Source organism: Ailuropoda melanoleuca, chromosome 16 (assembly GCF_002007445.2).
Source record: "Ailuropoda melanoleuca isolate Jingjing chromosome 16, ASM200744v2, whole genome shotgun sequence".
NCBI classification, from domain to species: domain Eukaryota; kingdom Metazoa; phylum Chordata; class Mammalia; order Carnivora; family Ursidae; genus Ailuropoda; species Ailuropoda melanoleuca.
The window spans coordinates 44428100-44442437 of record NC_048233.1 but is presented as its reverse complement, the minus strand read 5'-3'; the positions used below and the strand labels follow the sequence as shown (position 1 = coordinate 44442437).

Genomic DNA, 14338 nt, shown 5'->3' with positions numbered 1-14338 from the left:
TAAGGAAATATAGAGATAATGAGCCAGTGTATGATATAAAAAATAAATTTTAAAGGTATTTTGTTTCTTTTATTACAAAGTCATTTTTCTCTAAAAGCAAAGGACAGCAATGATTTTTTAAATGTGTTTGTACATTTATGTGTGTGTTTCAGCTTCTTTTCCGTCTTATTTTTTCGTCTATTTCTCAGCTAAAACAAAGAATACCATCATAAAGAAGGAAAATAATGAGAAATCACGCAGCAGTAACAGAGTTTATTCTTCTCGGGTTGACAGATGACCCACAGTGGCAGGTTGTACTTTCCATATTTCTTCTTGTTACCTACATGCTCAGTGTGACTGGGAACCTGACCATTATCACCCTCACCGTTTCGGATCCCCACCTGCAGACTGCAATGTGTTTCTTCCTTCGAAACTTCTCATTCCTAGAAATACCATTCACATCTGTCTGCATTCCCAGATTCCTTGTCACTATCGTGACGGGAAACAAAACCATTTCCTACAACGATTGTGTGGCTCAGGTATTTTTCTTCATCTTATGGGGGGGTGACATAATTTTACCTTCTGGCCACCATGTCCTATGACCGCTACGTGGCCATCTGCAAACCTCTCCATTACATGACCATCACGAATCCCAGAGCCTTCATACTCCTTGTCTTTAGCTCATGGCTTGCAGGATTCCTGATCATCTTTCCACCAGTAATCCTGCTGCTGAAGTTGGATTTCTGTGCCTCCAATATAATCGATCATTTTATCTGTGACTCTTCTCCAATTCTACAGCTTTCTTGCACAAACACTCGCTTTCTAGAACTCATGGCATTTATTTTAGCGGTGGTAACACTGATGGTCACCTTAACGGTTGTTCTGCTCTCCTACACATACATCACCCGGACAGTTCTGAGAATTCCTTCCACGAGTCAAAGGAAAAAAGCCTTTTCCACTTGTTCCTCCCACGTGACAGTGGTCTCCCTCTCTTATGGCAGCTGCGTCTTCAAGTGCATTAAGCCTTCCGCAAGGGCAAGGGTGACTTTAAACAAAGGAGTAGCTGTGCTCAATACCTCAGTGGCTCCTCTCTTGAATCCTTTCATATATACACTAAGAAACCAGCAGGTGAAGCAAGCCTTCAAAAACATGGTCCGGAGAATGGCCTTTTCTTCAAATAAATGAATGTGATTATGCAAAATATAGTATACATACCCCAGAAAGCAAAGCTGAACAAAAAACCCTCTAGCTTTTACTATATAAATTCTTGAAACACCTGATTTCATTCTTTCAGTTAGACATTTTTATATATGATTAATGTCTCTTTTTCTTAGCCTAAAAGCCGGGTCCTATCTATTTTAAGTTATATAGAAAATGGCCAGTCTTCACCGGTGTCACTTAATCTTTGATGTCAGTAATCTTTACTGTTTCCGTATCAAAGCAAGGTAGCTTATAAATTTATACAAAAACGCAAATGGCTGTACTGTAAGAAGCTGGCTTGACATCACATACAAATATAAAATTTATTTTATGTGAAATAAGTAAAAATGTGTAGCTTAACTAATACCTCTAAAATTTCTTCTTCTTGTCACCAAGAGAAGAAAATCTTTCACTGAAGATTTCCCTATCCTGCCAATCATATTTAAAAGGAAAACCATGGTCTATAAAGGCAAATTAAGCTATCCTGAGAAAATTCATTTTTATAATCAGATTCTTTCAATTGCTACAAAAGTCGTCTTTTCTACTGACGTGAAGAAAATGACAAACCTAGAATCTGGAATGCTGTGACGTGTAGACTTCAGAGAGTATCTTGGAAATGATGACATGACTTATGCCTTAGCTTCCCTTTATTAGCACATCTCCGTACTGTCTTTATCTTTCCAGGGCCTCTTTCGCAGCACGTTCTGCCCCCCCCCCCATATCCAGGAAGACGACTCTTGCAGGTAACAGTGACAAATGTGCCCAAGCCTGGTTCCTACAGTCACTGAGCCCCTCAGCCGCAATGTATCACTAAACAAAATTGTTTGTCTTGAGACAATAGTTATGAGTCTAACCAGATACTGGGTAAATGGATTTGACTTTGGTTTCTTGATTTCCAGCTTGGTCTGATATATACATTAATGTAAAGAGCTCTACCACACGTCGTCTCTACTTAGAGACTTTTCTTTTGATTGCTCATAGACGAGACTGTCCGTGAGCACTCACCTATTTCTTACCATTTTACATTCATGGAATAAATTACATTTTATCAAGCAGATTTAACACAATAAAACCATAAAGTGAAAGGTAAATAATTTTTTTGTTTATAAATTCTTTAATGGAGCAATTTGTAAAGAAATGAAACAATACACGTTTGCTTTCGTAAGACTATTCTAAGTACACAGAAGCGCAAAAGTGAAAATCAGGAATGTGGAAAAACAACATGCAAATGTTAACTAAATGAATATATATTATATATGATAGGCAACTACAAAGGAAGACAGACGAGAAAAAGGGGAAAATAAGATGGTAAAGAAAACTGGCCCTCTTGATTGACAAGAAATTTTCTGAGGAAGTTGATTCTAACATTCACATTGTCAGTAAAATATGAAAATCCCTATACATCTTTCCAAAACTAATATTAAATGCTTTAAATTGAAATATCATTTTTTTAAAGATTTTATTTATTTATTTGACAGAGATAGAGACAGCCAGAGAGAGAGGGAACACAAGCAGGGGGAGTGGGAGAGGAAGAAGCAGGCTCATAGCAGAGGAGCCTGACGTGGGGCTCGATCCCACAACGCCGGGATCACGCCCTGAGCCGAAGGCAGATGCTTAACCGCTGTGCCACTCAGGTGCCCCTGAAATATCATTTTTAAAAGTATTAGGAAATAATGAAGTTTTTATAGTAATGTAATTTTGGTGAGAAATATATCAGATATATGTTGGAGGTCATGGTTTCAGAGGCTTTCAAAAAGTATGTTCATATTTAATGTTCACACTAATATTTCAAAAATATTTTTCCTTTTTTTAAAGAACTAAGGAGATTGTAAAAAAGCTTTAAAGATACTATCTTAGTAATTCACTGATCACATAATTGAATGATCTGTTGATTTGCTTCATTTTTATGAAGGGCAAGTACCCTGGGTTGAGAGTAATATGCAATCTGAATGAGGCAAAACTTTATTATCATTAACCATTTTGCAAGAGTCCACAAATCTAATGGACCATGTTTTTAGTTAACAAATGAATGAATGAATGAATGAATGGGCGAATAAGGGGTTGGAAGGCTGTTGGCTCTGGTAATAGCACATAAACCATTTTTAGTACCATCTCTTTCGCCAGTTTCCACTTTCTCACAGTGATTCTCACTGCTGTGTGCCTTATTCGTTTTCATTTTCCAGAATACATGGATCCATGACGGTATTTACGTCTTCTGTGGCCTTATTCGTTTTCATTTTCCAGAATACATGGATCCATGACGGTATTTACGTCTTCTGTGGCCTTATTCGTTTTCATTTTCCAGAACACATGGATCCATGACGGTATTTACGTCTTCTGTGGTCTCACTGGCATTCGACTTCTACAGTCTTTAATAGTTAACAGTAGAATGAAACCGACAATTTACTTAGACAAATTACAAAAGGAAACAACATTCCTGTAACTCTACTATTTAATAAAGAAAGAGAAAAAAAATCATTAAAATATCAGAAATCAATTCTCCAAAGTTCCTAGACATAGACATAACTAGTTACACACACATACATGGTCTATGAATATATTATATATATTTTATATATCTAGTATTATATATATTATATATAAATATTTGTATTTATTTTTTTAAGATTTCCTTTATTTGAGAGAGAGAGAGAGAGAGAGCACAAGTTGGGGGAGGGGCAGAGGGAGAGGGAGAAGCAGACTCCCTGCTGAGCAGGGAGACCAACGCAGGGTTCGATCCCAGGACCCTGGTACTATCACCTGAGCTGAAAGCAAATGCTTAACCAACAGAGCTACCCAGGTGCCCCATAAATATTTGTATTTAAGTATATACACATAATATGTATAAATCCATAGACATACATCTGCGTGTGCATGTGCAGAATCCCAAACACTTTAAAACTTGAATCAATTCTTTTTAAGATTTGAGAGCAGTGTCTGCACATGCACATATATTTTTCTGGTTGGGTCCAATATACTTTATTGATAGTACATGACAGGATAGGGCTCCCTGAGTCCCTCCCCTTCTTCAAGGGGTCTGAGATAGAAACTGTAGAGGTCAGGAGATTCTCAGTGTGCTGGGGGATGAGTTGGGGCAAGGACTCTCCGTCAGCTCAGGGCCTCTCTCTTTTTCTTATGCTGTCAGTGGGGCTTGTGGTCCAGGGGCTCTTACTCCTTGGAAGCCATATGGGCCATCAGGTCTACTACCTTGTTGCTATAGCCAACTTCATTGTGGTACCAGGAAATGAGCTTGGCAAAGTAGTTATTGAGAGCAATGTCAGCCCCAGCATCAAAGGTGCAAGACTGGGTGTCACTGTCAAAGTTGCAGGAGACAACCTGGTTCTCAGTGTATCCCAGGATGTCCTTGAGGGTGCCAGTGTTGCCTACTTCACCACTTTCTTGATGTCATCATTTTTGGCAGCTTTCCCCAGGCAGCAGGTCAAATGCATAACTGACCCATTAAGGGTGGGAACATGAAAGGCCATGCTTGCGAACTTACCACGTGGCTCAGGGATGACCTTGCCCACAGCCTTGATAGTGCCAGTTGAAGCAGGGATGATGTTTTGGGCAGCTCCTCAGCCACCACACCACATCTTCCCAGAAGGGTGATCTATAGTTTCTGGGTGGCAGTGATGGCATGGACTGTGGTCATGAGTCCCTCCATGATGCCAATGTTGTCATGAATGACCTAACCAGAGGGGCCAAGTAACTGGTAGTGCAGGAGGTATTGCTGACAATCTGGAGGGAATTGTCATACCTCTCATGGTTCACACTCCTCACAAACATGAAGCGCCAGGAGAACGATGGACAGAGATGATGACCTTCTTGGTTCCATCCTTCCAATGACCCCCAGCCTTCTCCATGGTAGTGAAGCAAATTCAGCACCAGTATCTCCTCATTTGATGTTGGCGGGATCTTGCTCCTGAAGGATGGAGATGGGCTTTCCACTGATGACAAGTTTCTCATTCTCAGTCTTGACTGTGCCATTGCATTTGCTATGGGTGGAGTCATACTGGGGCATGTAGGCCATGTGGTTGAGGTCAATGAAGGTGTCATTGATCGCAACAATATCCACTCTGCCATAGTTAAAAGCAGCCCTGGTGACCAGGTCTAATCTGGCTAAATCTGTTTACTCCAACCTTCACCATCGTGTCTCTGAGACCTGCCTGGCACCACACAGGAAGATGCAGCTGTCTGTTGGGTGAAGAGGAATAGAGAGTGCATGCATGTATTTTTGAGATAAATTCAAGATTTTAGTTCAATGGATAAGGAGAGGAACTACTCATCTGTATATACCGTGAGTCAGACACAGGCATGACCATAATAACCACATAAATACCCTCCTTCCTCACCCCATGCTGAAGTCTAACATTAAAAATTACCATTCTCAATTTGAGAAATAATTCCTAAAGCCATTTCCAAGCATCAACTTGGATTTTTGTACTACGGTAATGAGTAGTCATTGAAGGCTTTAAGCAAATAGAAGAATGACTCTGGTTGAAATGCATAGAATAGATTGAAGGGATATAAGGGTTTGTGGCAGTTGAACAAACAAAAAAAAATAGCAAGATCCAGAGCTAAGATATTAGTACTGAGAATGTAAATAATAATAACAATAATAAAAATAATAATAATGGGGCATTTTCAAGAAATGTGAAATCTTCTTGAGGTGGGGATGGAGCAAAAAACGCAAGCTTGTGGGGGGAAATCGAGAAAACAATGACATCCAGGCATGTGGCTTAATAGACACAATTCACTGTGAATTTATTTATTTATTTATTTATTTATTTATTTATTTATTTATTTTGAGAGGGAGATCATGTGCATGGGAGTGGGGAGAGGCACAGGGAGAGGGAAAGAGAGAATCTTATTTTTTTAAGATTTTATTTATTTATTAACAGAGATAGAGACAGCCAGTGAGAGAGGGAACACAGGCAGGGGGAGTGGGAGAGGAAGAAGCAGGCTCCCAACGGAGGAGCCCGATGTGGGGCTCGATCCCAGGACTCTGGGATCATGCCCTGAGCTGAAGGCAGACACTTAATGACTGAGCCACCCAGGCGCCCCAGGAAAGAGAGAATCTTAAGCCATCTCCACCCTTGTGTGGAGCCCAACATGGGGTTTGATCTCATGACCCTGAGATCATGACCTGAGCTGAAACCAAGAGTCCGATGCTTAACCCTCTGAGCCACCTAGATGCCCCATTGTGAACTTTTCAATGAAGATAGGGAACGCAAGAAGAGTAGCCAGGTGGTGCAGAATAGCAGTGAAATAAGGTCAATTTCTGTCATGCTCCATTTCAGGATGAAATAGTAACAAGAAATAAACAACTTGCAAGCGTTTCAAAGGCACTATGACATCAGGTGAGGAGTGTTGTAGAGTGAATTTAAGTACATAAAATACCTCTTTTAATACTACTACTTAGGTTAAATTTATTATTCTGTAAAGACGGTTCCATGAAGTCTCTCTGCACATTTGAGAATTTTATTAGAGTTGCCTTTTGAGCTGCCCTAAAAAGCATACTTTAAATTAATATGGAGGACACGGTTGAAAATGGCATTGTATCTCAAAATTAATGGGAAAAATGAAAAGTAGGAAGAAAGGGCTATCAGGGAGCAAAGGCCTTTACCCAGGACTGCTTCATTCTTTTTCATATTTCATTTTATTTTCATATTCTTTTGTTGCTGCTTCCTGATTTCTTTAAAATACTAATCAAAGAATTAATCTCTTACATAGTGAAAAAGTCTTCCTCACATCAAAAATCAGTGTCCATCACGGAGGCTGGAGTCAGCACATAAGTTACATGATCTGGGCACATCACAAATCAAAATAAATAATGTCTCCATCACTCCAAATCATTTCCTCATGCACTTTTGTAGTCAATCCCTACTCCTCACGCATAGCTCTTGAAGAACCCACTATCCATTGTCCTATGATTTTGTTTATTTTGTATTGTCATGGAAAAGGAATCATATAGTTTATAGCTTTTGAGTGTCACTTTTTCCGCCTTGTATAATGCTTTTGAGGTCCATCCATGTATTTGCATATATCCGTAGTTTAGTCCTTGTTTGCTGAGTAGTATGTCATTGCACAGATACAGGGTTTCATCAGCTGATGGAAATTACAAAGCTTCAGATTTCATATTTAAGAAGCAGTTCTGTTTTGAGTTGTCTTTTGTACTTAGTGAAACATATATGCTGTGTTTCAGATTTTTGCTTGTGGAAGCCTACTTTTTCCAGCATCATTTGTTGAAAAATAATGTGCTGTCATTGAATTCCTTTGGCACCTACTGCAAAAGTTAATTGAAAAAATGTGTGTGTGTGTGCATATATATATATATATGACTCTCTAGTTTGTCCCTTGATCTATTTGTTTTTATTTTACCAATACCATATTCTCCTGATTAATCTGCTTTATAACAGATCATGGTTTAATAACTTTACTGTACAAAAGTTCACAAAAATGAATATATAAATGACTAAAATCATGTCCACTACTCTCATTTAGTTCTGACATTCTGATATATATATCAAATCTGTAAGTCTTCAAAAGCCACATTAAATCTTAAATCAAATATTGTATATTTTCCAATTATATATTTTTTCAATTATTCTGACTATTTCAGGTTTTTTGGTTTTCCATATAAATTTTAGATAAGGCTTGTAATTGCAACAACAGCAACCACCACCACCACAAAACTTCCAGTTTCAGCTTGACATGTCAAGAACTTAGAATTTCAATTCTTAAAAAAAAATACTGGACAAATGGAAAATTGATGACTTTTCTTGGTTCTTTCAGAGAACTGAGGTCACAAGGTAAACTGTCACACTGCAAACTGGAGAGAGGAACACACTCTGAGTCAGGGCTGAGATCTGCTCACCTGGAACTCAAGTGCTGGAGCCGTAAAATAGTAGGAATACTTAAATGATAAGTTTGACAAATTGCTGGGACCCAGTGTGGACTAGACTTAGAGAATCTAGGACGACCCCACACTTTCATGGGTGATACCTTCAGGGGTGACTTCAGGTTCTTATAGTGAAGAGCCAAGAAAACCCCCTCATGCTGACGAACTTGAAAAGTAACCATTTTGAAACACATCCAAATTGTTCTTCATTACAAAGACCTACTTTTCAGTGAACTGTACCATATCCTCATCCCAACTGGGGAAAGAACGTTAGCCACGCTCCAGTGCTCTCTGAACTTCATCTCTCAAATCAAAGGCAGGGGTGAGGGACGACTATGCCACTGGAGAAATGGTTGGGAAAATCACAGCTTGGGGACACAGGCCTAAAAAATTGAGGTATAAACATAAGATTACAGAACATTTTTTGCCTTTGCCACAACTACCACCATACAATATACAGTATTCTATGGTGACGTACAGCCGTAGAGCCCTTTTCTTTCTGAGAAAGAATACTTATAGAAGCTCAGAGTTAAAAGAGGAAACAAAAGCAAGCACACCAGAAGACATGCCTACTTCTCAGAAGTACCTAGAACTTCAGCCACAGCAAATATTAAACACATCCTTCCAAGACCATCATAAATCTTCACACTAATGGCCTGTGTACATCAGATTCTCCTGTCTCATACAACGTGTTCTGCTTTCAACAAAAAAGTTACAAAGTGTAACAAAGGAAGAAAAAACTCCACCTTCTGAAGAGACAAAGCAAGCAACAGAATCAGAGCAGGTAGAACACAGATGTTGGAGATATCTAACAGGGGATTGAAAATAATTATGATGAATACAGTAAGGGCTCTAAAGGAAAACGCATGCAATAACAGGTGACCAAAATAGGTGGAGAAATAGCAACTGTAAGAAAGAATCAAAAGAAATGCTAGAAATCAGAAACACTGTAACTGAAATGAAGAATGCCTTTGATAGGCACGTTAGTAGATTGAACAAGGCAGAGGAAAGAATCAGTGATTCCTGAAGACAGCCAATAGAAACTTACCAAACTGAAATGCAAAGAGAAAAAAGACAAAAATTTAACAGAGCACGGCATCCAAGAATTATGGGACAATCTCAACTTGTAACATATACATACACATGATTGGAATACCAGAAGGAGAAAAGGGAAAAGAGAAAAAAAAATCTGAAGAAATAGTGGCTGTAGAACTTTTCAAAGTTAATGACAGAAACTAAAACACAGAAATGGAAAATTAGAGAATAGCAAACAGGATACATACCAAAAAAACTCCACAACTATCCATATTCAAAATGCAGAAAAAAGAAAGAACATCTTGAAATAATCCAGATGGAGGAAAAACACAGCTATCTATAGAACAGGATGTTGTTTGTTTGTTTGTCTTCCGTGCGGAGGCAGGGGGCAAGAAAATTCACGGCCACTTTTCTATCCCCTAAGTTTTGATGTGTGAAATAATCATAAGGATGTTTTAGTATGTAATCATGTATTGCCAACAGACAGATACATCACACTTTTAAAAGAAAATGTAAAAAGAGTGCATTTGTATGGTAAGCAGTGGTGGTATTGGCTGATTGGATTTTGATATGCATAACACACACATACACAAGCTTTTTTGAGGAAAATGTTGACCATACACTATGTTGGTAAGTCCTTTTTTTTTTTTACTGATTCCTTTAAATTCAGATGATCAAATAAACAGGCAGAAGGCATAGTAGAATAAGTCACACACGAAAGTAGTAATGGGAGCTGTATACAACATACTGCCTTATAAGTGTAGTGAACTGTTAAAAGAGAGAGAGAGAAGAAAGAAGAAGGAGAAGAAGGAGAAGGAGGAGAAGGAGAAGGAGAAAGCAAATCCAGAGCAATGACAAATGCTGGTGAGAATGTGAAGCAACAATAATTGTCATTCATGGCTGGTAGAAATACAAAATGGAACAGCCACTTTGAAAGACAGTTTGGAGTTTCTTACAAAAGTAAATACTCTTACCATAAAATCAGCAATTATGCTCCTTGGTATTTACCCAAAGGAGTTGAACACTTATGTCTACATAAAAGCCTGCACACAAATATTTAGAGCACCCTAATTCATAATTGCTACAATTTAGAAAGCAACCAAGATGTCCTTCAGTAGGTGTATGGATAAATAAACTTTGTTACATCTAGACAACAAAATATTATTTGGAATATTAAAAGAAAGGAAGAAAAAATTAAGGGAGAACATATTAAAAAATGGAAGAAAAAAGAAAATATATGGAAAATAGCTCTAATCCAACACACTCAAAAAATAAAGAAAAAAAAGAGGAGAGGAAAGAAGAAGAGAAAAGAAAGGAGAATAAGAAAAAAGAAATTTTAAAAGAAAAGAAACAAGTAAAAGGAGAAAAAAAAGCAAAAGCTACTTCTGAAAATTCATGAATCCAGAATAAAGTTTGAAAGACTGCTTGGCAAGTTCAATATCTTAAAACACACACACATAGTGTTAACTTAAAAGATAAATATAAAGCAGTGTAACCAAGAACAATCTAATTATGGTAATAATACTAAAAAGTAAAAGGAAACAAGAATATAAGAAAAAAATTTAAAAGATGGATAATAAAAGAAAGTTATGCAAAGATATAAACTAAAATAGAATCACAAGTCAAATGAATAAAAGTCCCAAAATTCTTATGTTGTCTCTTTCAAAGCTGTGATTAATAGACTATACATAAAGGAACTCCCTCAAAACTCTGAATGTTTGTAAATGACAGGAAATAATTTAATAGATGTGGAAAACAATGGAGAGTTTAAAATGTGGAAGCACGGTATGCAGCAGTAGAACAAATAAGCAACGGAAAGGAGGAGAAAACACAGATACCTATCAGGAATAGACTGAATAACCAAAATATAATGACAAAAACAGATAGATAATAGATGATAGGTAAATGATAGGCACCTAGATGATAGATAGGCAAAGATATACATAGTTAAACTATGTTGAACTACGTAAAACTATGATATTAAACTATGATGAACAATGGGCAATAGTTACTAAAAACAAAAAACTAGAGATAAATATTATAAGATTGAATTGAAAAAAGGAATTAAAATGAGCTATCAGTAACCTCAGTCTAAACATAAAAGACATTGCCTTACAAATAATGAATATGCCTTCCTGTTAACAAAACCCACAAAACTACTGAAGAAAATTTCTGAGTAAATACATTAATGAAATTAATTAATGAAATTAAATAATATTTTAAATTAAAGCTACCATAATTCTAGGGTTGAATTTATTTATTTATTTAACAAATATTATTGAGCACCACGTTGGACCATTTAGTGAGGGCAGCCCTGGGAATAACATGTTGAACTAATTAAAGCCCCTATTTTCACTGAACTTCCATTCCATGCATGAAACAGATAATTTTAGAAAATGTCTAAAATTCAAACACTAAACTATCAAGAATTTTTTTTTCACTTTTTAGATATTGATACAACCTCTTCACATGGGCTTTGAAAACAGCAGAGAAGGATGGAATACTTGTTAGAGTTTGATAAATGAAACAATCTATTATGAGGGGTACTGAATTTAAAGATTATCTTATTTTGTTCTTCTTAACATTATGTGTTTTTGTTTTTTGTTTGTTTGTTTGTTCAGAGAGCTCACGCACAAGCAGGGGGAGGGCAGAGGGCAGGAGGGAGGGAATCCCAAGCATACCCCACATTGAGCTCAGTGCCCGATCTGGGGCTCCATCCCATGACCCTGAGATCATGACCTGAGGTGAAATCGAGTCGGATGCTCACCAACTAGCCACCCAGGCGCCCCTCAAAAATTTTTAAGGTATAAACCTAGTTTATACAATTACGGAACTCATGGGGAAGAAATACATATACATATAAGCTTCTTGGCTGTGTTTCCGGTGGCACCCCTGACATTGAAGGGGGAAAGCAGGCAGCTCAGAAGAAAGCCAGATGTGAGACAAGGGGAAGTCTTACTTTTAAAGATGGTAGATTTCTGCAGAAGCAATGTGGACTAGAGAAATTAAAATTCCAGAAAGAAAAGAAACTTTCAGGGAAGGGACCAGTGTCTACAGGTATTCTGCTCGGGAATCATTTTCTACACCCAACCTATGGTGAGAATGAGAATTTGGGTCCGGGGTGGTAGAGAACTCCTTTTGTGAGTCAAACAAATCAAAAACACTTTGGCACTGCAGTAGAATTAGAGTGAAAACTTGAAAAATTGAACACCTCAAAAAAATGGCTAATTTTACTCCTAAAGACCTGTGCCAATCTCTAAGATTGTGTGTTATTCAAAGCTAACGAGTTAAGTAAATCCAGCAGTTTCCTCCTCAAACTATTTGCCAAATTTCGAAGATGACCAGAGCAGGAGTCCTAAGGAGCTAATTGCTACATTTCTGATATGCATCCAGATTCTGTGTGCTAAAAGTCATGCATCCCGGGGTGCCTGGGTGGCACAGCAGTTAAGCATCTGCCTTCGGCTCAGGGCGTGATCCCAGAGTTATGGGATCAAGCCCCACATCAGGCTCCTCTGCTATGAGCCTGCTTCTTCCTCTCCCACTCCCCCTGCTTGTGTTCCCTCTCTCACTGGCTGTCTCTGTCTCTGTCAAATAAATAAATAAAATCTTTTAAAAAAATAATTTAAAAAAATAAATAAATAAATAATAAAAGTCATGCATCCCATCCCCACTTCAGACTATTAATTGGAGTCTTTGGAGAGCAACACATCAGATATAAGAGTGAGCCAGAGATAGGCTGGGTCTAATTAAATAAATCCAGCTTCAATGCAAGGCAATAATTCCTGTTTGGATTAAGCTAACCAGCCTCACCTCTATTCTTCATATCAAAGAAAACAGGAACTTATCAGAAACACACGAGGATTTTTAAAAACAATGTCTGACATTTAACACAGATAAATAAGCAAGTAAAGATACAGAGTTATTAGACCAATAAAAGACAACAGAAAAAGTAATGAATGATATAGATGTTAGAGTTAGGATATTATGATCATATTTATTAATAGTATGTTCAAGGGAATAGAAAAAAATGAATAAAATGATTACAATATGGAAATTGCAACAGATATTTGAAACCTATATAAAAGAATCAATGAGCTTAATAGAATTAAACAATACAACATCTAAATGTAAAAACATATTAAATCATTCTAACAGCAATTCAAGGCTGGAACTGTAAATTGGAAGACAGGTACACAATGAATGCCCAAAATAAAGACAGAAATTAAAACATGGAAGATGAGTGAAGTGTGGGGCACAGTCAATAGTTCTAATACGCGTTTAGGTTGGCATCTCAGAATAAGAAGGAGAATATAAGGCAGAAGCAATATTCAAAGAAAATACTGCAAAGAATTATCTAAACTGCGGTAACATCAGCCCACAGACAAGAAGTTCAAGGAAATGCACTCAGTGGAAACACTCAGTGTTCTCTTCATTGAAACTTACTGAAATTGAACACAGGCAAAATCATTACGAGTTTAAAACCCCTTGAAATGAGTTTCTGTGTCTCTCCAGTCAGTAACTAAACACACTTTTCTGAAGTCTGGGCATTCCCCAAGGCGAAAATAGAAAGGAAAATGGAGACATGATGTATAAATACCATGTATGGTAGCTGTTTCTGCTGTCCGTCAATATTTCTTTCTTCTCCATGTCAATTGGGTTCAGAAAAGGAAAAGGGAACTATCACCGGGGGAATTCCACACAAGGAACTTATACTTTTTCCCAAAATTTCCTAGTCACACATTTTCCAATCACGTTTCTTCCAAGTGCCTTACCATTCAGGGAAACCACTGGACATAGCCATGAATATGTGTAATTGCATACCTGGTCATTTCTCCTTCTAAGCAAAGTGAGCAGACAAAGGCACTGTTTGAAGTTCTGCACACTGGGAAGATTTTTCTTCGCCATTGTCCCTCAGGAATGTCCGAGAAAGTGTCTGTAGAACTACAGCCTTCCACCGTCAGGTGAGCCCGGCGTATTATGTAGGAGCATTTGTAAAGCAGACCGAAGACTTCTTTCCCTTTGCTTGTTGATCACAGAGAACTCCTCACGAGGACAGAGGTGCAGGCTGGGAGAGGACGGCAGAGGAGTGGGGAGCGTGGGTGTTTGGCCTCTTCTTCAGGGTACTTTCTTGTGCCTTCAGGGTCTGCGTGAGCCTGGTCACATATACACCACCTCCGCTTGATGATGGAGGGCTGCTGTGCACACGCAAATTTATGGCTTCCT

General features: G+C 37.9%; 1 protein-coding gene and 1 pseudogene across 1 annotated transcript; one reads left to right on the top strand and one right to left on the bottom strand.

The window, feature by feature from the left end:
• Positions 1 to 224: 224 nt before the first annotated feature.
• Positions 225 to 1164, top strand: LOC100482302 (olfactory receptor 6C75-like). The gene is given in 2 exon segments (XM_011217111.2): positions 225 to 539; positions 541 to 1164. Coding segments are annotated over 2 exon segments (939 nt in total).
• Positions 1165 to 4347: 3183 nt separating this feature from the next.
• Positions 4348 to 5327, bottom strand: LOC100482552 (annotated as a pseudogene).
• Between the last annotated feature and the right edge of the window lie 9011 nt (positions 5328 to 14338).